This window comes from Strigops habroptila, chromosome 7 (assembly GCF_004027225.2).
Source record: "Strigops habroptila isolate Jane chromosome 7, bStrHab1.2.pri, whole genome shotgun sequence".
NCBI lineage: Eukaryota > Metazoa > Chordata > Aves > Psittaciformes > Psittacidae > Strigops > Strigops habroptila.
This window is the reverse complement of record NC_044283.2, coordinates 23,522,616-23,548,670: the sequence shown is the minus strand read 5'-3', so window position 1 is coordinate 23,548,670 and position 26,055 is coordinate 23,522,616. Positions and strand designations below refer to the sequence as shown.

Here is a 26,055-nt window from a genome sequence, read left to right as displayed (position 1 = left end):
TGATATACACTTTTTATTGTCATCAATTAAAGACAAATGCTTGTTTTAAAAATGATAATTAACAGTATTCAAAAATCTGTTAGAATACAGTTAGTAAATTAAAAGTATGAGATCTGACTTGGGACAGCACTAAGCACTTGTTTGACTGTTAAAGAGCTTTCTTGTATGGGAATTGAAGGGAAAATGTGTATTTCCTCTGCAAATCCTGTTCACTGAAATCTAGCAAAGGCACAATACCAGGGCAGAGAGCCTGAGCATTCCCTATTCCAACAGCAGGGAAAAGAAGAGAAATCTGTGCACTAGCCCCAACAGGTTGACTACAATGCACTTGCTCTGGCTGTTACCAGAGTCATGACCCATCATGTTCCTTGGTGTTTCACAGCTGCTCCCTTCACCATGTACGGGAAAGGAGCATTACAGCACCAGTTGCTCTAGTGTGGACAGGGCTGTAGAAGCTAGTTCAGAAACAGAAGCAAGCACTGGCCCTAGGGACTGCCTGCCACTGTACTGAGAGAGAAGAATTTTGTAAGGAGGTGACTATGACTTACCGTATTCTGGTAGCTCTTCAGCATTTCAGATTTTGGTCTGAGGTAATATGCTGGTGGAACTGCATTCTCATCCCTGCAGTACCACTCTTCTAAAATCCTTGTCTCTAACTTGGCTTCTACAGCAGCATCCAGGATCATTTCAAATTCTGCCGACTCAACTTCCCCTGGTATTCGGATGTTCCCATACTTCTCTCCCAGTAGGCCCTGTGTATTTGCAGGAAAGTAGGGATTACATTTTTCTTTTTAGTTATGCAAAACCCCTCCTCAGGATCTGAATTTCATAAAAATCAGTGTGGTAGTAGCTTAATGACTTTGAAATTACTAGAAAGGGAAACAGATACAGTGTAAGACGATTAGTGTTAAGGGTAGAGTACTGAGCTGTATCCTACTATGATGACTTGGCAAAATTTCAAGTGGATGCGTTGTCTTTCATAATATTAACTGGTAATAAAAATACAAAGGCATTCAAAAGAAGTAATTAAAAAATACCCAACATACTTAGCACAGTATTGACTCATTTATTATTTATTCCCATTAGTCACAGGTTGGAATTAATCTCACATGCAAAAGTGAATGTGGAAATCCTTTTCTCTGGACTCAGGATAAGGATATATCTCTGGATTCTTTACCTCTTGGCTTCATTCTTAGTTCACAGTAATGGAACAAAAGATTTTATATTTTTTTTGATGTAAGTTCACATGATGTTATGTATAACTCCTATTAGTATTATTAAATATGTGGCCTATACCAACAATACCAAGGATCAATGCTGCAGAACCACAAGCTGCTTTGCTGTCTTATATTCCCTTATTGCAAAAAGCATTCAATGTCTTTGCCCCAGTATGAACTGGGGCACTCAATGAACAGTGCGGTCATGGAAAACAGTTTTGACTGAATATCAAGTAGAAATGGATCAAACCCCAATTTAGTACTTAAATACACATTTTGTTGTATAAAGGTAAGTTTGTAATATTGCTTGCAATGCTCTGAATATACTTGTTTGAATTTATTTCTGTAGTATGCTGTCCATAAATGTTTTATAAAAATACAATTGTAATGTCCTACATCTCTGCAGGAGATAGAGTAGTAGGAAATTACTGCATTCTTTTGATGGTTTTTTTTTTCAAATTTGTGGTCATCAGATTATATCTGCATTCAAATCTTGGTCCATAGAAGTCAGTGAGAATTCTCACTTCATTTAAAATGGGAATTTTTTCTACTTCTTTCCTCATTTAAATCTATTCAGTAAAGATTTTGAGTTAATGAGAAGGAGTACTTGATGTGGAGAGGAACCAACAATATCAGCATCTTGATTTGAATCAGAAAGATCTCTTAGTAAAGTAATGCTGATGCAAATACAGTAGTACCCTAAAAATGTAAATGACCTTGTTTGTAAATAATAAATCCTAAATATTCATTATTTTTAAACCACTCATCATAATGAGAAGCTGTTTTAAACTCTTCCAGCTGTAACTAAACCCTGAAAATCAATAACTGATGATGATGAAGCCTGCTTCAGTGATTATAAAAGCATGGAGCCACAGACGGCTTTTCTGAATCCAGTTGTGTTGGCAGAAGGTACTCAAGCGGCTCGTCTTGCTAGTTGCTGTAGCCTCAGCGCGGGGACATCAGAACAGTGCATGTGAACACTCCTTAACCTCTTTCAGGCAAAACCACCTCTGTTCGCTCAGACCACAGTTCACTTGTGTAAACTAACCTGGCTGATTTTTGCTTGGAGCAGATAAGGAAGCGCTCACATGAACTAGAGTGCTGACTCTGATGGCTCCTCCAGCAGAGGAGTAGTGACAAAGTGCTGGTGGACAGGAAAAAGACAATGTCTGTCCACTGCTTAGCAGAAATGAAGAAATGTGTAAGTTGTGCTAGTTCATGCAGTCCAGGCTCTGACAAGTCCCAGCACCCAAGTCCCTCAAAAAGCTGCTCCAATGGAGAGACATTAGGGAAATATGGGTTTGCCTGGCTGCCCATTCAGATCCCACAGTAGCTTCATTCAAGGGTGCACATCAGGGAGTCAGGAGAAAGGAATAAATGTGTTTAGTAACTAGAATTAAGTAATAATCATTTTAATGAAATGATCCAGTATTTTTATAATGTGGATTTATTTTTTTTTTGTGATCATTCTAACTAGTAGCTCCCTTCGTAGACAGAACTACATTGCTTCACATAATGAGATAACTGGGGAAAATTTCTAAGCTTTTACTGTTCTGATCTATTCATAGAGCCCTATAATTTTGGAATTCTGAATCTGCAGAGGTTAAACAAAATAGAATATTATTTTCCTTCTTTATTCAAGTGAGGTTAATAACTCATATCATGCTGAAGTGCAAGCCTTTGCACATTCAGATTGATATAGAAATCTAATATATTTCTCTCAGAGGAGCTTCACTATGCAAATTTTGCAATTACCTTGTATAGCAATTATTACAAAAATTCATTAGGCTACACTTTTTCTGAGCTGAAGTCCAGTGGGTTCAATAGACAGTTGCCAGAGCAAAGATCAATAGCTGGGCTCTTCATTAACAATAATAAAATGTCAACATTAAAATGTCTGGTTTTAATGTACTGCATTTAATCAACTAAATTTGTTTTGGAATTATTCTGTGTACTTTTCTGCTTCGCTGGTACAGTTTGTGCTGTTCTCTCTCCACTCTTTTATAGGTAAATAACGAAGAGCAGTACTTTAAAATGAAGATTTTTTTCTTGTATCTTATCTGCCATTGCAACAGACATTTTGTAAATAATCCTGTATTAAGAATCATCCTCCTGGCTACTTGAGCAATACACAATAAAAAGGAAGGTTGACATGATCAGAATACTAGAATTACTGTGGATGGCTGTGTCATGAGCTTTTAAATACAATGGAGGCTCACGCAAATATTATTTGAAAGCCTTCACTGTTTTTTAAATCAAATGTTAAAGAGCAGAAGGCATACATTTATCATGGTGTATCTTTGTGCTATAGATGGCATCACTAATACTTTGCTCGACGTCTAGCGTTAGTTGAGGGAAGAACTACATATACAGACATACACAGAAGATGAATCACACAGACAGAAGTGTCCTCCATTTGGGATGACGGCAGTGAGTGTCCATAAAGCTTAATAAACAACAAGATAAGCCTCGTACCATTTTGCTTTGAGGTATTTGTCCTCTTCTTGTTTCACTGTGGTTTATGGAAAAATTTTAAGATTAATCTTAAAAGATGACACATGCATAGTTCTAGGAAGCAAAGGAACAAGGAAGTGTGGAGGAAAGACAAGTCAGAGTGAATATATATTGATTGCACTGCAAGATGAAAACTGAATCTAGCTTGTTATTGTTGACATCTAGTGCATGGAAGAGCTAACAGCTCTACCAAGAAAGGAACACATCAGTTGAACATCATGTAAGGATCTATGTCTGCTAAAGCATTTAGTTTTAGAACTTAACAAGTGGACCATTGCAAACACAAGTTGCAGAGGCTATGCCAGCACCTCACTGCCATGTATTTTTCCCCCTGAGAACTGCTCAGGGAACAGCAGGCAGCAGAGTACTGACCAGTCTTCTGTAGCTGTGTCCACTGCACACCAGAAAACTACTGTAGGGGTTGTGGTGGCAACTCTTCATACAAGCTGCATGAGTTGGCCAGGCTCAGAGGACACTTCTGAAATTTGTGTCAAACTCACGAATACTGCTTCATGGGGCTGGTGGGAGCAAGGACTCCATGTTTTAGCCAAAAAATTAAGGCAAGGTTAACGAGCAGCTGAACAGAGATTCTTACGACACTTGTGGCACCTACGATGAATATGTGGATTTAGAAAGGCCATTAAATGACTTGGTGTTTTTGATGTTCTAATACAGTAGGACAGACAAGTAAACACAGACGAATAGAAATAGTAACATGATAGAGAATAAAAAGATAAAATAATAAGAATAATTAAATTTTTAATAAAAAATAAATAAATAAAAAAAAAATCCAGCACCGGAATGAAGAAGGGAATTGATTACACAAGTAGAGCCAGCAAATTGTAAATACCATGCTGAAGAGGTCTATCATTTAGATAGACCTCGTTTAGATAGGGCAATCCCAGGCACTGAATTGCAGCTGTGTTTCTCTCAGTGCCCCTACAGAAGTTAGGTGAGGTTCTGAGGTGCTTTGTCAGGTCTAGACAAAGCACCTGACTTTGTCTACTTGACTTTGACTCAACAACATTTGAAAAATATTGTGGTAAAAAAATTTATGTGGTAGAAATCTCTTCATGGGGTCATTCCTGTGCTTTTTGATAACTCCAGACTAGCTTCAATTTACTGCCCGGTTTCACTGGCCATTTAACTGAGGTATTGAAACACAGCTCCTTGTCATTTTTCTGGAGAGGACAAAAGTAACTGACAATGTTTGTCTAAAGGACTGCGATATCACTTCCCAGTGCTGGAAGCAGGAGGCATGCAGAGTAACTGTAGCTGTTTTCTACCGAGAGACTCCTGCTCGAACGCTCGGTTATATCACATAAACACACCAGGTTCCTGGGGAACAGTTCCTCACCTAAACACACCTTCCTCTAGATGTACTGCATGCTTTCCATTAACAGTGGTGACTAGTAAAAAAAAGAAAAAAAAGGCTAAGGAGTATAAACAGACTTATGTGTTTGCTAGAATTTTAATAAACTGTAAGGCTACATGACAGCCTTAGGATGGGTGCATTTGCATGCACAGACTGCGCAAACTATACCCTCCCATGTTTAGACATGGAGGTAAGGCTTATATGTACCTCCTTCTAGCTGGTAGCAGTGAATAGCCACCTCCCCTTCCCTCCTTTAGTGTCATTATGGTTAAATTTATATCTGACTGTATAAGTGTACCACAAAACCACTCGAGGTGGTTTTAGAGGCCTAAAATGATGCCTAGAGATGCTCTGAGCTCCACTTTTTTTTCCCAGCAGCTTCAGTATCTGAACTGCATCCATCTATGCTTGCAGTCTCTGGCATGGATATCTGCCCTGTCTCCATATTCCCAATGCATTCAAATAAATGCAGCTTCCTTCATAGAAAAATGGAGTAACAGAATTGAAAGAAAATATGATTTCCTACAATCTTCATGTTGTTCATGTTCATCTTCATACTAAGTTGACAAATAAGAATTACCATTATTTCAGACCTTAATGAAAAATATCATAGTACTCTACAGTAATATCCTGAAACTTCAATTTGTGGTAACAACATTGCAGCATTTTGATGATTATTATAGGAAATTATTTTTAAAGGGAACAGTAATGTTTACACTGTGTTCAGTACCAAGAGACAGTTTTAAATGCAGACTTGTGAATCAAAATCTCCCACCTGATGAGTCATTTTCCTTTAATAGTAAACCAACAAATTAAAGATTCATTAGATTGAAGGTGATTGAACTGTTTAAAGCTACCAGGCTGACAGCATGTATAGAACCCTCAGCAACCATTTGTATCTAACAGAACTTTATAGAATTAACACAGAGCAACCTCAGCAGTAGTCTTGTTAGCTTTGTTGAGCCCGAGACTGAAGTTACTATTAACTCAAGATTAAAAAGTTACTGTTTAGATCAAGATGGGAAATATTTTCCTTCTAATATTTGTGGTGTGGAAAGATATTAAATTCATAGGCACAGTCGCCATAATGACCAAGAGAAGGAAACTAACCACATTTGGATTTGATCTTGAGATGTGATGGATTCATAATGCATGTCACGTAATTAATTCAGATATCACCACTAAAATGTTCGTGAACCCTAATAGCATACCTTATACTCATACAGAAAAAGTTAAAATTTTAGATATATTTAATTTCAACTAAGATATTTAGTGGATATTTTAATAAAACAAGCTCTCAAATAACAGCAAGTCATATTCATTAGTGATTGGTTTCATTCATCTGTTTTTTTTTTAAAGAAATTAGATATTAACATCTGCAAACCAAGTCATTTGAGAAGTCAGATTTGTAATGTTTTGTGAGGTGATTTCAGATAGTTGCCAACTTAAAAGCAACTTTTGCTGTTTTGCCCACACAGAAAGCTAGAGATTAATCGAAAATACAGTTTTGTGGCTGGTGAATGATCTGATCCAATGATATTCTGTGGGGCTTCATGGAATCGGTCCTACCACTTTTACTTCTTGGTCTTTGTGAAGTTCCACATATGACACTGAAACGCATGCATATGTCCTCTCTGCCTCTTCTCAGAGCAGTCCTGGATTGCCAGCTTTTTGAAGAATAAGCATTCAAGAAATAATCTTTGAAGGAATTAAATCTAACCACAATTCATTTTTTAACCTAAGACACCTCTGTGTGTCCAGATTTAAGCAGCCCCTAAATTGCTCTTGCAAGATGCATGGGGGATTAGGAAGTATTATTTTCTCCATCTGACTTCAGAATGAGATGCAGGGAACTAAACCTGGGCAGGAATTCAGAGCTGTGACAGGTATGCAGCAGTTTGTTATGTATGTAGGAGTGGCAGCTGTTCCTCATTCTCAGCCCTGTCCTTCTTTACAGAAACTGCTCATTACTGGAGGAGGAAAGCCTTGCCCACTTGTGAATGAGGTCCTGAGTGACTCGCATTTCAGCCTTCAAATTAACACAAACTTAAACTGAGATCATGTATCCAAATTAGGACAGCTCCATTAGGAGAAAGAGTATCTCACATTATTGAAGATGCAGTGAATGCTTCACGCTCTGGGGTGAGAATGGCACCCAACATCAGTATTCAGGGGTCACTGAGATGCACCAAGTGGTTCTTCAACAGCTGCTTGACTTGTAGGGACTGAAGTGCTTTTAAGGTGCCTTGGGGTAGTATGTTCACCTATTGCAGGGTGTTGGGAAAGGCTGTTCTCACTGATGTCCCAGAAGTGTCCTTCAATTTCTTCCAATTAGTATGCAGGTATGTATGAAGTGAAGACAGAATCACTTCAGCATAACTACAAGAAATGCTCCATTGTTTTCAAACCTTACTTTTTATATGTATAGTGGCTACATTCTATGTCCTGTCTTTCTGTCCATGCCCTCGTTGGGTGCCAAAAAGAACTGTTGTGGTTTAAGCCCAGTTGGTAAGTCGGAACCACGCAGCTGCTCGCTCACTGCCCCCCTTTTTCCTCCCCCCGCTCCCGGAGGGATGGGGAGGAGAATCAGAAGAATATAACTCCCACGGGTTGAGATAAGAACAGTCCAGTAACTACTGCTACCACCAATAATAATAATGATAAGGGAAATAATAACAAGGGGAGAGGATACAATTGGTGACCGATACCCAGCCCGACCTGAGCAGCGATCTGGGCCTTCCAGGTAACTCCCCCCAGTTTCTATACTGGGCATGATGTGCCGTGGTATGGAATACCCCTTTGGCTAGTTTGGGTCAGGTGTCCTGTCTCTGCTTCCTCATGGCTTCCTGTGCCCCTCCTCACTGGCAGAGCATAAGACTGAAAGTCCTTGATGGGAGTAAGCATTACTTAGCAACAACTTAAAAACATTGGTGTGTTATCATCATTGTTCTCAGGCTAAAGTGGAAAACGCAGCACTGCACCAGCTACTAGGAAGGAGAAAAATAACTGTTACAGCTGAACCCAGGACACTTGTGTATTAAATTTGGAGGTGGTAACACAGTGCACTTGCCTGTGTGAACCCGCCTAGGTGTCACATACAAGTCAGGGCAGGCATGCAGAATTTGTGACGTGTAGGTGTGTTTACCCTCCTTGTATGCAGAAATGTGGCTGAACTGACATAACCAAGTATACAGGAAGATCATGTCTTAAAAATCTGGAACAAACGGTCCAAAAGGGCCTTTTATTTAACATCCCATTCAAAGAAATTTAGTACAACTATAGGTCTTTTTGGTTTGTTGGCAGTACATTGTAACTATTCTAGCAGTAGCCTGTAGAAATTACTGATGTGATATAAGATGTTCAGGCACAGCCAGAGATACTTTTTTTGGAAAAATAGAAAACAAAACAAAATCCAAAATAACTGGCTTAGCTGGAACCTTGTTTCTGAGAAATAAATAGGATTTGAATTGAAACTGAGAATTTACTACCAAAAACAAACAGAAAAGAATGTACTTTTTTTTCTTTCTTTCTTTAAGGGAACAAGAGCCAATTTGTTTCAAACTCAAAGCAAAAATGCTAATGGCTAAACAACAGTGAATCATCTGAACTGAACCCAGAAAAGAATATTTACTTAAATTTATTTCCAATGCACTAATGATTTCAGTAAGAAGAAAAACAAATATATGAATTAACTGAAAATCTCAATGGAATATATATGTTAACTGCTTGTTAGGGCAAACTCCAAGCCATTAAGTTGAACTTAACTGAACAAGTGAAACCAAGATGGAGAAAGCTGTAATAATGCACTTAATCTAAGCCAAATTTTAGGAAGCTGGAGTTCTGGAGTAGCTGGTGCCCAAGAGATATTCTGAAAATAACTACCTCTACTCCTTTTCCTTCTAGCTGCAATGTGGTACAGTGTGAGGACCTCCTGATAAAAGCACAGAGAGAATATTCTTCAGTTAAATACATCTGACCGCTTTTCTTGCCTATCCATGGTAGTGATCAAAGGAGAAAAGTTGTATTGCATTGGAATTAAGTCTCCCAAAAATACTTCCATTAGAAATCAAAAATATGGAAAAAAACTCCAAAACCTACAAATGTTGTAATCTGTGATTTCTAGGATTCACAGGTCAAAGTGCCTTCAGAACAGCAGTTTGCTTCTACTGCCAACACTTGCAAGGCAACTCAACTTAGCAGACAGAACATCAGAGCGCTAGACCTCTTAAATCTTCTTTCCACTTTTGCTTCATCTCAGTATGGAAACTAGTAACTTCCTGGTGCTTTTGCTACTGCCACACATTGCCTATCTATAAAATGAGGCTAATGATAGCTTGTAAAATCAGCATTTCTATTCCGAGTGCCAATATGCAAAGGAGCTTGTGTATTTATGTACAAGCAGGGATGGGACTGTTCCTTTATGTTGTTTGTTCTGTTTAGTTTTTAAGGAAAAAATGGAACCATAGAGTGGTATCAAACATTTTAATTTGATTTTTCTCCATATCTAGGTGATAATTATAGTGTCCATACCTCAGTCCTTTGGTTAAAGCTTATGGTTTAAACAGATTTAGTTTTAGAACTTCAGCTGACTGTACAAAACATAAAATAATAAATACAATTTTTAATTGAAATTACTGAAGTGAATAGAAAACTGAAGGCATAATAAAGACATTTCTGTGCTGAGAAAGAGATTATTTTTTTCCCCACCTGCCTGGATATGCATTTATGTTCATTGGCTTGACAAATATTGCTGTGTGTTGTTTCACGGAGTCATGCTCTAGTTTCTCTCTTTTTGCCCTGGAGGCACTGCAGAAGTACACTGGGGGTGTGGCTATAGGTATTTCAGGAACTTGAAACAGGTATTGGTTTCAGTTCCATGAAAAAACAAAAAAGGGCTGTTGAACTACCTTGTAAGAAAACTGACTGGAATTGGGACTGGAAGGATGAGGTGCAACTGATGAAGTCTTTTTCTATGAGTGATCTTTTGACGTAAGGTGTAAGAAGAAAATGATGGTGGAGTTACTTGATGCTTAACCCATCTTTGAGAAGATTAAAGAGGGCACCCGAATCCAGCTGTAAATGAACCAATTCCCTCAACTCTGAACTTCACCCACAGTGCAGTATTTCTAAATCTCAAAGCTTTTTCTTAGTGGTAGGAAGATACGAAATAATGATAAATCATTTCTCAGGATGTAGTGGATAGGAGCTAACAGTCCATCATACAGAGTGAATGCACTTCCCCAGAAGAAATTCATGACCTACCTCCCTGATACACTTTGATTCATCAGAACTCTCCTTTTTCCTGGCTGGGAAAGTATCAATGGTCATCTTCCTCCACACTCCTCCTCCTGTGTTCTACATGATTGTGAAGCACCAGTTTAGTTCATTTTATTGCATTTTCCTTCATCGTTTGTCATTGCTAGGTCACTGATCTCCCTGAGCATGGGTGCAGGTGAGAAAATCAGTCAAAAAGAATAAAATTAGGAAAGAGGTCTGGGAGTAAAGGTAGCCTAGAGGAAGGACTGGAGAAGTCCTTCCTCCAGCCACAGTGTGTTCCTGTACCACTGTACAGCCACACTGCCTACCTGTGGCTATAGATGTGATCTACTCACTCACTCTAATTCTCCTCTGAACTAATGTAGCATTCTTATGTTCCTCTTTTTTTTGGACCTTGCAGGTAACTCCTACTGCAGTCCAGATTCAACTTTCTGACAAGTCCTGTACACTTCATAACAGTGGAGCTGGGTAGAAAAGCAAGCTACAAGGGCTAGGTTTAATAAAAGGCTTTAGCACACAGCCCAGATTGGAGTCACTAACCTTGTCTGTGGAAATCACTACCCTTCCTACAGGGACTGGAAAACGTAGCTTTCCTGGGAACAGCAAGGAGATCAATCTTGTCTTTCAGAGTAGGGCATGGTGGTGTAACTTCCCTTGCTTTGTAAAATAACCACAACAGTCACCCAAGCAGGAAGGAACTCTGAAAGGGTTTGAAATCCTGCGTCTCATAGGTAAAATCTGGCTAATGAAGAAAAGCTTCTCCTACTGTTGCTATTTAATGTGCCTTACTGAGCATCCAGAAATACAGGCATCATGGAGCCAGAAAGACGACACTTTGACCTACCAGTGTAGTCAGCTGGGAGGACAGGGCACTGGCTTCTGGACACCAAAACCTGGAGTTAAAAGCTAGGAGTCTTCCATTCTCACTGCCTTCCTTAGTATGCTTTGTATATAAGAAAGGATCCTGCACCCTGCTGCACCCAGGCACCCTTTAAAAAGAAGGGGCCATATCTCTATTTTCTGGGAAATATGATCTTGCTAGTCTTTTATTAGAAGGGCTGCTTAGTTTCTAGATTTCCATTCTGGGATAGTATTCAAGTGATAAATGATGAGCCAAAGAGCTTAGATTGAGGTAAAATTGAGCATGGCAAGAAGAGATGAATCAGGCATTTATGGGATTGACAGAGAGGCATCTAGTCTGCAGTAACCTCCAAAGTTGCAGCAACTGAGGAGGGGTTTTTAGGGCTGCAAAACCCATCCAAATCCTACCGTAAGCATGTACTCACACTCTTTATTGGAAGTAGACCTATATATTTATGTTCTTCTGTAACGTAATTAAGCTGTGTTTCTCAGTAACATACATAGCCACTATGAAGGTATTGGAACATGTTAATTAATGACCATTATCAGAGGCAGAGATCACTGGTGGTATAACAGAATTTTTAACACCCCTCCCAACTTTAGGAATACTAAATATTCTAATATGATATGACATTTCACTGTGAATTTCTTTTTTTTTTTTCCTTTTTTCCTTCTTATTAGAGCTAAACAGATTGGTATTCGTTGAGCCTACAAACGAAAACCTGATCTTGTAATTAAATGTCAAGAAAATGATTTCACAAATTGCATAGAATACTGTAGTCAGCGTGAGCCTGATACGACCTATGACTGTGTAGTGTGTAGAGAAACACCTAAAACACCATTAATAAACATAGTTTACAGGGCTATGAAATAAATGAAGGCCAAAAGGCAATTTTTTAATGTAAGGGACATTAGCTCTAGCAGATTGTAATGCCACCTCTCTACAGTACCCAGAATTTAGCATTTATCACAGAACGCAGAACAAGTAGCATAACATAACATCAAATCTGCTTTGCAAGTACATGTGGAGTAGCCTATATAATGTATTTTGACTAGTTACTGGATTTTGATGACTTTTATTTATGATTTTTGGTCCTTATGTGCCAATTGTAACAAAATAATCTTTCTTCCAAGCCAGCTGGCATTGGTTTTAGGGCTTGTTATCTGGGACAGTTGGTGCTGGTACTTTCTGAAGATACTACCAATCTAATCCTTCAAAGATGAAAAGAAATTATTAGATAATTCCTTGCACAAGAATAGTATAGTTTTCCTTCCCCAGCAATGCTAGAAATCTGCTGGCCCAGTAAACTTACGACTGATGTAGAAGTATCAGTCCCTTCTGCATTGTTCTTAAATGATTTGCATGCATTCCCTACTTTTCATGTGCTTAGAAGGGAAGAACCATTTTTCTGTTTATTAAATTACTATAAATTTGGAGGAGGCTAGAAAGAACAGTAGCACAGTTGCAGGATGAAAGGAACTAATTCCTATACAAGAAACTAGTAATCTAAACTGTAATAACAGTTAAGGAGAGAAAGCAAAAATGTGGCTTGGACCTTCAAAGAAGCTGAACTGATAGAAAATACTAAAACAGGCACTGTGATAATAAAGATTAAAGCTTTCCTTGGCTTTATAAACCACACCCCGTATGCACTGGACAAAGGTTTCAGCTTATGAAGAACAGTATTACTTAAAGTATTCAGAGTGTCAACAATCTTTGCAGCCCATTCACATCACTAAATATTACAATGAGAATGTTAACCCTTATAGTTCATTTTATATTAAATATAAATCAATCTTTTCATAAAGCCACCTTAAAAAAACTATTATTTTTCAAATCTCCCCAAGATTAGTTTTCCATTTATAATATTGATGAAAAAATATCACCCTTATAAATCCTCTTAGCTTCCACTTGCCATAGTTCTTCAAGAATGGAATAGACCTAAATAAAACCTTACCTATAGTAGCTTTCTATTGGGATATCTTCATGCCTTTTCTAACACTTTTTAACTAAAAGGTAATCAGACTTAATGGTAAGTGTACAAGCACTCAGCACTAAATACTGCCTGCAGGTAATAGGTTAAGTCATTAGCCAAATGTTTAAAAATTCTGTAGTAAATCCCCATGAAAACAAATGAAATATACAAAAGAACATCAGGTCATGACACTTCTTTCTGTAAAAGCACTGTCTTGCCTATGCCATGCAATGGCATGACTGAGAGGCAGATTATATGCTCTCCAAAGTATGTGGCCAGGCAATGAGCTATTTTTCCAGGCGTGAGTAACACTACTATTCTGAGTTCTTTTAAAATCTACCACTATGAAGAACACTGCAAAACTAGTTACTTTATGGGTAGGTGTTTGTTTACTCTACTTGAGAAAAGGGAAGTTACATACACTAGGGGCAAGTAACAGCATTGAGATCTCTCTTTGAACTTATCAACTGCCTGCTAAAAAATATTGTGAAGTATGCTGTTTCTTTACACAGAATGATCACTGCAAGGTTTAGGATTTCCCCCCCTCACTTCTGCAGAACAGTTGATGTTGGTTTTCTGATCTACTGTTTCATTTGTAGAGCAGACCATTACATCTAGCTGATTACAGTACTACCTCAGAAGATGGTTTGGTAAAGCTCTTGAGGGTAAAGAGAAAATAAATCTTATAAATCTCATGCAGCCTATTTTTTTCTTCTACACATTACATACAATGATGGAAATCTGAGTTCATGCTAATCTTGTTCTCACTAATATGGTGTGTTACATTAAATGTAATACTTAACCTTCCTGGAAGGCAGCACCAAAAATTCTATTTACGTCAAGAAAAAGAAATACGGTGAATTAGCAGAAAATATGTAGAGTTTTCTGACTGCAGGCTGAAAATGCAAGCTATTTTAAGACTACATCAAACCCATGCAGTTTCTATGTTCCATGGAAAAGCTGCCTGATGATGCTATTTTCAATGGGATATGTTTAAAAAATGGGTAAGCATTTTTAGACCCTAGATTTTAGATTTAGAGAAATCCACGGGAAAATACATTCCCAGCCCTAAAGCAGATCAAGGAACTCACAATAGTTTAATCATATAATATCACCCCGTCCTTGATTGTACTCTGTGTATATCTGTTGTTCAGAGATAAACACTATGGAAAGGGATATACACCCTTTGCCTGTTAGTCTGAAGGCTGTGAAAGAAGACCAAGGCTTGCTAACAGGAAAGTTGCATACTACGTATTTAAAGCTTGATCACTTTATCTGTTTTGAAGGCTTTCAAAAAATATACAAAGTTCTGCTTTGAGAAAAATCTTTCCTGTTGCCCAGGTCCATCTAAAACAGGACCAGTGTCTGCAGACGTATACTATACTTCAGATTCATGCCAACAAGACTTATGGAGCCATTCCTGATATGCTTTATGACCCCAAACCCTCCTTTGTTAGTGGGAGTTCTTATTTGGATGAGTTTTGCATCAGATGTGGGGCGAGAAGAAATTCATAACTCAATATTTGTTTCTTGGAATAAACTTTACTGGGAGGGGCAGGCTGTTGTGCCACGTCTAGTTCCAGCTATTTCTCCTCATTCACATAAAAACTATATATAGAGCTGCTTCCCGGAGGAAAATTAAATTCTGGAATGTATCAAGCACTTGTAACTTCTGCTGAGCTCCTAAAGAGCACCGGATTCATAGCATTCCTCATAAGCTGGCTGTTTAAATATAGGCACATTTGATTGAGTTTAGCCTCCCTAACTTAAAATGTGTGGCAATTTTCCCAGTAGAGCAAAAGCAAAGTGTAACTCAGGTGTTCCAGAACCTGTATATATTTCGTTGTCCTATTAGGGATAAATGCTAAAGTAACACCGGAACTGAAATGGGAGTTGAGGAGATTCAGCAAAGCTAGAGGAATATAATTTGGAATTTTCTCCGAGATGGAATGTGCTCAGAATTAATTATCAACCATTTCTACTCAGCAAAGAGAACTAAGTAGCAGTGTACTTCATGGAATGATTAAAGCATGCATTGCACTGTAGGAACAAAAAGATCCAAAGATGTAAAAAACATTTCACTCTTTAATTTACCATATTTCATCTTCAATTTCAGGGTCATTTAAGGACATGCCCAATATTGTAAATTGCCAATATTCTTTTAAAATCCTACTGGAATCCCGATTTCATAATGATAGGTCTTTGTTAATGGTTCAGTAATGCTGAAATTAACAACAAGCTGTCAATAATTAGAGAGGGATAATGTAAATTACAATGTAAATGTAATTTAGAATGAGAAATGTAAATTACAATGGCTGTTCAGAGCAGGTAGAAAATGTCTTTACTGTTCTTTGGACCAGATGATTTGAATGATGGGTGAAAAGAATCTCTTAGGTTTGTACAAACCCAAACATATTTAATTGAGCAAACCATTACAGGCGACAAACTAAAGTTTCATTTACATTTCTCCCTTTCATTTTACAATTTTTCAGAACGTAGTCACACAAGAATGGCAGTTCAGGCAGAGACTCTGAGGTGCCACACAGATGGAGGAGAGCATCCATGCGTTATGACTTCTTGTGTTTGAAGAGAAGTGTAGAGAAGCCTGGCAATTCTCTTATCTCTACTAAGGCATAATCAACAGCAGGTTAGTACTGGAGTATTAGTTAAGGAACCCTGATAAAAGGGCAGTAAAATAACCACTGTAGACTAACGACACCCTAAATAGGTCAAGGCCTTAATTGATACCAAGCACTGTAATTGGGTTCCTAAATTATCAGCCTAACTCTCTAGCGCCTCATTGCTGTTGATGGAGAAAGAGTCACCCAGAAGATGACTCAGATATTACTGGAGGTACCTATATCTTTCTGTTAGTTGTTAAAGGTATTGAGACTAGGTCCACAGTAGATAAATCCTGTTCATAATCAGTTGTGGGATGATAATATAACCTTTATTGCCACTCTACCATCCTGTTTATATTGCCTTCTCTTATGAATTTACCAGGAAACACAAGTCAACAAAATGTAAAGGTTACAGTGATATACTGAATGTATTTTGTCTTTCGTATTGTTATGCAATGATGAGTTTAAGCAGTTCACAGTTTAATAAATACACTGCATTTCAATCTCTCCATGTAGATTCCAGAGACAACCAGTATGATTTCTGCATAAAATTTTATGGGAAGTATTTTTCCTGCAGAAATAGTACTCTTCTGCTCATAAATAAATCTTCATAAATTATTCTGTAGGTCAAAAATAGCACGGTATGTTTTTACCTACAGTAAAGGCTATGAGTTTTTAAATGATTACATATAGTAGGCACTGATTTTACACAGCAAAAACCCAACCTAACCAAAAAAACCAAAGCTCCCCTCTCCCTTAATTGGATCAAGTGTTGACAGAGCTCAGGCAGTAGCTAAGAGGGGGACTGTACATTGAGGACCTTAAAAAAGCTAGGCGTGTCTGGCAGGTTAATAAATGGTTAGAAAGCTGGTGCCATAGTCAGGGGTTTGGCTATTTAGAACATGGGGCTCCATTTGGGAGGCCAGATCTACTGGAGGCTGGTGGAGCTGGTCTGACAAAGAAGGGGAAGAGCTGTTTTGGTAGGAGGCTTGCCAGGCTGGTCAGGAAAGCTTTAAACTAGATGTGTTGGGGGAGGGGAGCATTGATCCATCCCAACATTCCTGGTCAGTTGCCAGCACCTTGTGCTTGGAGCGATGTAGACATGTTCCAGCTGCCCCAGCCATTGAGTCGGCTTCATTTGGAGCTCGGCTAAGGTGCCTCTATACAAATGCCCGTAGTATGGGGAACAAGCAAGAGGAATTACAGATGTGTGCAAGGCTACGGGAATATGATGTCATTGGTATCACAGAAACATGGTGGGATGGCTCCTATGACTGGAATGTTGGAATGGAAGGTTACAGGCTGTTTAGAAAAGACAGGCCAGGCAGACGGGGAGGGGGTGTTGCTATCTATGTCAGTGATAGGCTAGAGAGTATGGAACTCTGTCTGGGGACGGGTGATGAGGTAACAGAGTGTTTGTGGGTCAGGATCAAAGGGAAAACAGCAACAGGGGACATTACGGTGGGGATCTGTTACAGGCCGCCTGATCAAGAGGACTCTGTGGATGAAGCGCTCTACAGACAGATAGGAGCAGCCTCACGCTCGCAGGCCCTGGTCCTCATGGGGGACTTCAACCATCCTGACATCTGTTGGAGGGACGGTACGGCCCGGCACAAGCAATCCAGGAGGTTCCTCGATTGTGTGGAAGACAACTTCCTCTTTCAAGCAGTAGAGGAGCCGACGAGGAGAGGTGCCATGCTGGACCTTGTGCTCACCAACAGGGAGGGACTGGTTGGAAATGTAACGCTCCAGGGCAGCCTTGGCTCTAGTGATCACGAGATGGTTGAGTTTGAGATCCTCAGGACGGTGAGAAGAGCGTGCAGCAAGCTCACTGCCCTGGACTTCAAGAAAGCAGACTTTGGCCTCTTCAGGAGCCTCCTTAGTAAGGTTTCATGGGATACAGTCCTAGAGGGCAGGGGGGCCCAAGACTGCTGGTCGGTATTCAAGGATCACCTGCTACGTGCTCAAGAGTGTTGCATCCCGACTAGAAGAAAGTGCAGCAGGAGGGCCAGGAGACCTCCATGGATGGACAAGGAGCTGCTGAGGAAAATTAGAGGGAAAAAAGAAGCTTATAGAAGGTGGAAGCAAGGACAGGCGGCCTGGGAAGAATACAGGAGCATTGCCCGAGAAGCTAGGGACCAGGTTAGGAAAGCTAAGGCCCAGCTAGAATTAAGTTTGGCAAGGGATGTAAAAGATAACAGGAAAGGATTCTATAGATACATAGCAAATAAAAGACAGGCTAGGGACAATGTAGGCCCTCTCCAGAAGCTATCAGGAGAACTGGCTACCATGGATTTGGAGAAGGCTGAGGTTCTTAATGACTTCTTTGCCTCAGTCTTCACCAGCAAATGCTCTGACCACACAACCCAAGTCTTGGAAAGCAAATGCAGGGACTGTGAGAACGAAGACCTTAGGCCCACTGTAGGAGAGGATCAGGTTCGAGACCATCTTAAGAACCTGAACGTGCACAAGTCCATGGGACCTGATGAAATCCATCCACGGGTCCTGAAGGAGCTGGCAAATGAAGTTGCTAAGCCACTGTCCATCATATTCGAAAAATCCTGGCAGTCAGGTGAAGTTCCCGATGACTGGAAGAAGGGTAATATAACCCCCATTTTCAAGAAGGGGAAGGTGGAAGACCCGGGGAACTACAGACCAGTCAGCCTCACCTCTGTGCCTGGCAAAATCTTGGAACAGTTTCTCCTGGAAAACATGCTAAGGCACATGAAAAACAACGAGGTGGTTGGTGACAGCCAACATGGCTTCACTAAGGGGAAATCCTGCCTGACCAATTTGGTGGCCTTCTATGATGGAGCCACGGAACTGATGGACAGGGGCAGAGCAGTTGATGTCATCTACCTGGACTTGTGCAAAGCATTCGACACTGTCCCACATGACATCCTTGTCTCTAAATTGGAGAGACATCAATTTGATAGATGGACCACTCGGTGGATAAAAAACTGGCTCGATGGCCGCACGCAAAGAGTTGTGGTAAATGGCTCGATGTCCAGTTGGAAACCTGTAACGAGTGGTGTCCCTCAGGGATCGGTGTTGGGACTGGTCCTGTTCAACATCTTTGTCGGTGACATGGACAGTGGGATTGAGTGCGCCCTCAGCAAGTTTGCCGATGACACCAAGCTGTGTGGTTCGGTTGATACGCTGGAGGGAAGGGATGCCATCCAGAGGGACCTTGACACGCTTGTGAGGTGGGCCGATGCCAACCTTATGAAGTCTAACCAAGGCAAGTGCAAGGTCCTACATCCGGGTCGGGGCAACCCCAGGCACTGCTACAGGCTGGGCAGAGAAGAGATTCAGAGCAGCCCTGCAGAAAAGGACTTGGGGGTGTTGGTTGACGAGAAGCTTAACATGAGCCAGCAGTGTGCGCTTGCAGCCCAGAAAGCCAACCGTATCCTGGGCTGCATCAAAAGAAGCGTGGCCAGCAGGTCGAAGGAGGTGATCCTGCCCCTCTACTCTGCTCTTGTGAGACCTCACTTGGAGTACTGCGTACAGTTCTGGTGTCCTCAACATAAAAAGGACATGGAGCTGTTGGAGCGAGTCCAGAGGAGGGCCACGAGGATGATAAGAGGGCTGGAGCACCTCCCGTATGAAGACAGGCTGAGAGAGTTGGGGCTGTTCAGCCTGGAGAAGAGAAGGCTGCGTGGAGACCTCATAGCAGCCTTCCAGTATCTGAAGGGGGTCTACAAGGATGCTGGGGAGGGACTCTTCCTTAGGGACTGTAGTGGTAGGACAAGGGGTAATGGGTTCAAACTTAAACAGAGGAAGTTTAGATTAGATATAAGGAAGAAGTTCTTTACAGTGAGGGTGGTGAAGCACTGGAATGGGTTGCCCAGGGAGGTTGTGGATGCTCCATCCCTGGCGGTGTTCAAGGCCAGGTTGGACAGAGCCTGGAGCCACATGGTTTAGGGCAAGGTGTCCCTGCCCATGGCAGGGGGGTTGGAACTAGATGATCTTAAGGTCCTTTCCAACCCTTACGATTCTATGATTCTATGATTCTATGATTCCCAAAACAGTGTCACAGGAAATTAATTACCCTTTCTTTTTTTCTTCAGAAGTGCTTCTTCCTTTGCGTTTATGAATATGTGTTCATTTGGATTTTGTTCTTTCATATCTGAAGAAAAGCTTAGGACTTCCAATTTATTCACTGCACTAATTTAAGAACTCATTTCCATTTCTCTCCATCTGATATCACAATGCAGGCACAAAGTGCCATAAAGAAACACTTTATAAAAATCAATCCATATCTGCTCGTTAATTCTGAATAGTCCAATTTAATCCCAGATCTGTGTCTGAATTAAGAAAGTGGTAATTGAAAAGTAAAAAAAATGCCAGCTGAATGGAAGTGGAACGTTTTATAGAACTTTCTCAAGAAATGGGAAGTTGTCCAAAGCCTGCAGTGCCAAAGTCAGTTTTTAATTATGTTACTATAAATTAAAATGGTGGTTGGAGTAGAATCATCTTCAATTTGTGTTGTAAATGAAATAAATTCCATCCCACTAAGGTACAACAGAGCAAAAACCAAATGTACGTGAAGAGATTTCTGTAGTTTTGCCACTATAGTCATTGGGAGAGGTATCACTCTGGCCCATACTTGGAAAACCTGGAATATTGGAGTCACTGGCTTACTGCAACCTCTTTGTTAGCTGTTTCGTTCTGTTTAAAATTTCTGATTTCCTTAGTGACAGTATCAGGCAGGCAGTTCTTAACAGCTTCAAAATTCTGAGCTGCTAAAATATGCATAAACATATGCATAAACATGATGAGGTTTCCTTCACTCCTTCACAGGGATTTTAGAACATCCATGTCTAAGGACACTGGGTGTTGCTACAGGAAACATGCCATGCCTTTCTATTCCAACTCTGATTTTTCATCAAAGGGAAGATAAAAAGTAGAAAAATAAACCCAGAAAACTAAATTTAGTCACATCAGATGGAAGCTACCCAAACCCTCTAGAGATCTGGGCCAGTGTGTGCTTGTGAAAAAGAGTGTCATGACAGCATCAAACCCAGCCCAGACTCTGCACTCCAAGCGCTGGGCTCTTTATGGTCAAGCGCTGAGGACAGCCTTCATTCCCCAGGGGTCTGAAGCTAAACAACAGAATGAGGCAAAGCGGTGAATGAAACAGCCAGTGAGATGGTTGTAAGGGTGTGATAAAAACATGGAACAGCACATGCTACAGCTTGCTTTTTATCTAATCTTTGGCATGGAGAGAAGTGATGTCCAGCCTTCACAGCAGGCAGTCTTTTGTATCTTTTCCATCTCCATGGGATTTTGCGGTTTTGGTTCCCTACATCTTTAAAATTCTTCCTTTTAAAAAAAAAAAAAATCAAGGACTTGATTTTTTTCAGAACTCTTCTCTGCCTTATTATGACAACTCTAAGAATTAGAGTTCACTTAGCTATGTTTAAGTATAGAGAAGAAATCTACCTTTTCTAAATTATTTTCTTAGCAAATATAGAAAAGAAAATCTAGAATAGCAAAGGCATGGTCTTAAAATTGTTTTCCATTGAATTAAAGCTGTCAATGGGGATTGGCAGATGTCCTTTGATGTCTAAACTACAAGCATTTCCAGTGCCCTTCCAGTTGGAATAAACAAGTGACCATGGAGAGGACAATCGGTAGTATACCAGCAGTAAACAGAAGCAATGTAATTTTTTACTTTCAGACATTATTACAAAAAAACTTGTAATAAAGACATGTAACTAATAGCAAAACACTTGTAATTTAGTAAAACTTATACTAACAATTAGTATAATAATTGACAAAACTACTGAAGTAGGATTAGGCATGTTTACTTGAAAATATTCAGCTTGATGGATAGATACTGAATGAGTCTGTCTTGCTCTGTATGCTCTGATATGTCTACAGCACTATAATGAAACTGGAACTGAATCTATCTAATGTAGGCAGGATATCTATTTTTTTCTCTGCAAGCACTTTGTCTTAAAATAATGATGTTGGTTATTTTCCTAAACCCAAGTGAAGAGTTTTACAGAGGTTAATTTGAGACTTATCCTAATATCTCTGCACTCCTACAACTATGCATAGAAAAATAATTGTTGTATATCCCCCATTTATTTCTCACAAAGATGGAGCCTCAAGGCAGCTCATAGATAATTAAATAATGTAAATATTATACTTTCAGAGAAGCACCCTTGATGATAGCAAATCCTACTCATTGTGGCCATTTTTGTACTTTCACTGAAGTCTCCCTTGCACACAGTACTTCTCATATACAAAATAAACCCACATTCTTCCCAAGTCATGTTCTCTTTAGTTTTGATGCATTAATAGATGCTGTAAGTATGCAGTATATACCACTGAATAGCGAATCTCATTAGAGAGATTCTCTATCTAGATCTGCCCAGAAAGTTAAAGAACAGCCTTACCTTTCACAAATAAAGCAGATATGCTACTCTCTAAGCAGCTGGGAAAAGGCATTTATCAAAAGTCATATATTTTTGGTCTGTGCACTGAAAACTAAGACAGTCAGCATACCATGTACTAAGCTGGTCTTTAAATATTTTTCAAGTTAACTGTGTTCATCTTAAAACATGGTACAACTCTTTCTAAGCACAGAAGAAAGAGAAAAAATGCACTACTCCGAATTGTACATTTAATACAAAATCAGTGACAGCAAAATCTATTGAATGTGATTCACTGGAAGGGGGAAAAGCATACCTGGCAGGACTTTATACATACAGCCTACTCCCAGTGCCTTTCAACTACTAGAACCCTACACAATGTTTGGCATGACTTCATAAATTCATGCTGCTTCAGTTGTAAAAGCTGTGAGGGATAGCTGAAGACTATTGAGCTTGATGAAAACCAACAGGATCATCTACAGAAAAAGATCTCTCTTACATTGAAATAAATATATAAACCTTTCTAAACCACTGATGTAAAGTGGTTCAATCTCTCCTTTGGGTCCAATAGGAAAAGCAAGTAAAGATCTATCTTTTTTGCCAGCTTTACTGACTATTGAAGAATGCTAAAAGCAACAGTTGTTCTGGCAACAGTAAAGAGAAGGTAGAGTAGGCAAAAAAAAAAGTCTCGGAGCCTCCTCAGGTTGCCACTGACCTCCAGTCTTTTCACATTCTAATACCAGGCATTTTGTCCCAGGTTTATGACACAAAACAGCAAAATGTAGATCCGAGCAGACAGTTCTTTGCTGCTGCTGTGCTTTTGTAAGCATGTCCTTCTAGGCCAGCATGTGTGAGAAGTGCCAAAAATTAATTAACAGTGGCCTCCTTAAACAAGTAGTCCATTCCTCTGTTGTTATAGTATTACAGTCATACCTTGTGGTTTCTAAACCCATCTTACTATGGGGACTGATCATGAAAGATCCTTCTTTCTTCTCCGCTAACACTGAGTAATCACTGTTAATCTACAGTGCTGTATAGGGAAACATATGGATGCAGTATAACTAATGTACAGTGAGAAATATAAAATATTTTAGAAAGAAGAACACATTTGTTACTGAATCATGCATGTTAGGATAGCTAACATTGTATTTTTGTTGTAAAGTAAAACATTATTTTTATACCCACAACAAAACATGGACCTGCAGAACTTTTCAAGCAATCTTCTAACAGCTTCATACGACTCTTTTGTAGCTCAGGACTGTCCCATTCATCTGCTTCAACTCCCCAGTATAGGTCTATGACCTGGAAAACAGTATGCAACATTGTTACTTTATCATATGCCCTTTCTACCTATCGAAAATTAACTTTGCCAACATTTTATGTACTGCTAAGCACTGTTCTGCAGTGCAGTAAAAGGCAATGAGGTCTATATCCAGTCTTTACACAGACTGGCAGGGTTTCCTTAGGTGAATGACAACTCAAGCTTCTTATTTTCCATTCCAGGCAGTCCCTCCTGGGACAGTCTCTCATTTCATATTAATATTTCTTTGCAGACATTAGCATGACAAGATCTTGATTTGATGTAGGCTTTATTTGCTACTAAATTGCATATAATGGATAGGTAAGAATAATGACAAAAGCATTGATAAAATCCTGGCTCCATGGAAATGAATGGAAGTTTTGCTGTGGATCACAGTCAAGACCATGACTTGACACACCCTGTGTCACTTGAATCCACAGGATATAAACTCATCCCGTGTGCATGGCTCAAAAGAAAGAATATGTGCAGCTCTGTAATATCGTGCTTCTTTTGTTAGCTGGTCTTTGTTACTTTAGAAGCAGAGATTGTACAGATGTGCAATGGCAGACAGCTTGCTGCTCAGCTTTTCATCTGTAGCTACAGACTCAGTTTTGTGATGGTAATTAGCTGCAAACAAACTGGAAGAAACTGGACTATGGATGTTAAACTTATTTGAAGAAATTAAGCGATGAAGTGTGATTTCACTACACATCTTAACTAAAAGGCTAAATTCTTACTGTGGAAAATTTAAAAGAATAGAGAGCATATGTATACCTTTCTTTTGGAATAAAACTTAGGGTATGTGCTACTACTCTCTCATTTAAGCTGCTATTGATTTTTAACATAATCTGTGTAACTTGAAAAAAAAAAGAAGTCCAAATGTATAGTTAAAAAAAAAATCAATGTGACATGAATATATTACAATATTGTTATTTGTAATATAATTTGTACAATTTGTATAATAATTTGTGTAATTTGTTGTAATATTATTTGTACTGTGGAAGTACTCTGCTGTTTCCATGAGAAGCAGAATCAGCCTAAAGACCTAATATAAGAACCAATAATGGGTTGATGTAAAAGTGAAATTCACTGGTTTGTATAGAGTTGGATAATCTCCTTGGAAAATATCTCATAACAATAAATGCCAAGGTTTAAGACCTGATCCTAGAAGTATTTACGCCCATGTTTAATATCACTACCAACAGTCTTATTGGTATTTCTGCCAGAAAAGTTTGGGATGGATGTCAGTGTTTGCTGAAGTAGGCACACTGTTGCCAAACATGAGAGGTAATGTACCATCTGATTGATGATGACTGAAATAGCCCAATGTATAGAACGCATTGTAGCTTACACTGCCAAAAAATACACTTAATATCTTTATTTTTCACAGAAACTCTTGTTCCAAAATGTTGCTGGAACAAGCAGCATCTGCTTTACAAAACTGCATCTCAAACAGCCTTCCTATTTCCCTCATTTGCACTGATTTCTTCTCTGTCCTTTTCTTTCAGTCTCATTAGGAAAAAAGTGTTCCCTTCTTCCTCCCTCCCTTCTGTTATTTATCACTACGACTTCATTATTGAACTTCACATTGCATTCAGCTGATTACTTGAATGATGTATGATGAAGCTTAAGTATTCTAGTCATAAAATTAAAGCATCTTAGCATACAGTTAAAAATATTTGAATTACTGATTGAATTTATTGTGCTGCTCAAGTTCATCTGAAACATAAAAGCAATTTCTATTTTAATTAAATGTTCAGAAATCATGTTAATTCTGTAAATGTGAAGAGGAAATTCCCTGGAATAGCAGATATTGTAGTGGCTCAGCAGCTGCCTTCTGTGTGTTATAACATTATATATAATTTTTATGGGGTAACACAATTTTGGCACATAGTATCTTAACCTGTTCTAATTTTGTCCTGCAAGAGGAAATATTTTAGCAATCAAACCTCTGAAGACACATAGAATTTCAAAATTAGGGGTTTAGTGTTTATTCTTTATGCTAACTAAATAAATAGGATTTACAAAGTTAAAGAAATGGAACAAGAGGACAGCTGTATCTGACGTTGAAGTATGTTTCTACTTAGAAACACTGTTTGACGAACACCCACTCTAATTTTCAGTAAGGCTGCCAAGGTGAGATGACAACTGGTGCTTGGTGCAAGAGCTACTTACACACAGTGAACTGACACTGGTCTACCTCAGTTCCACACTAGTCACCTAGCAGAGACTTTTTGTTCATAAATGAGTATTTCTTTTCACTTGTAGCTTTTGTCCTACCAGTCTTACAGTTTCACAGATTTTTCTATGGAAATTAAATCATTTTATCTTTATCACTTCCAAGTGCTTAAAAAAAACCGCTAAAAGATTTCATTCATGCAAAATTCCATTTTCCTTCTGGCGTATATCATATGGTGAAAATGACTTGAAACAGTTCATTTTTCCCAAGAAGAAGAGTATGCTGCTAATTAACTATGGTTAGTTATCCTCCAAAATTTTCTATTACAATTACTTTTGTTAGCCTATCTGTC

At 39.1% G+C, this 26,055-nt stretch overlaps 1 protein-coding gene across 2 annotated transcripts in view; it reads right to left on the bottom strand.

Moving 5' to 3' along the window:
• The window catches only part of NWD2 (NACHT and WD repeat domain containing 2), a 62,764-nt gene that overhangs the window by 9,493 nt on the left and 27,216 nt on the right, over window positions 1-26,055 (bottom strand). Inside the window, exons 3-4 of one of the 2 annotated variants that reach the window (XM_030492215.1) lie at window positions 23,410-23,526; window positions 549-752 (exon numbers count right to left, since the gene is read on the bottom strand). In XM_030492215.1, the coding sequence (XP_030348075.1) occupies window positions 549-752; window positions 23,410-23,526 (321 nt within the window). Of the gene's footprint in view, window positions 1-548; window positions 753-23,409; window positions 23,527-26,055 lie in introns of those variants that run through there. The other variant, XM_030492216.1, reaches the window with a different exon arrangement.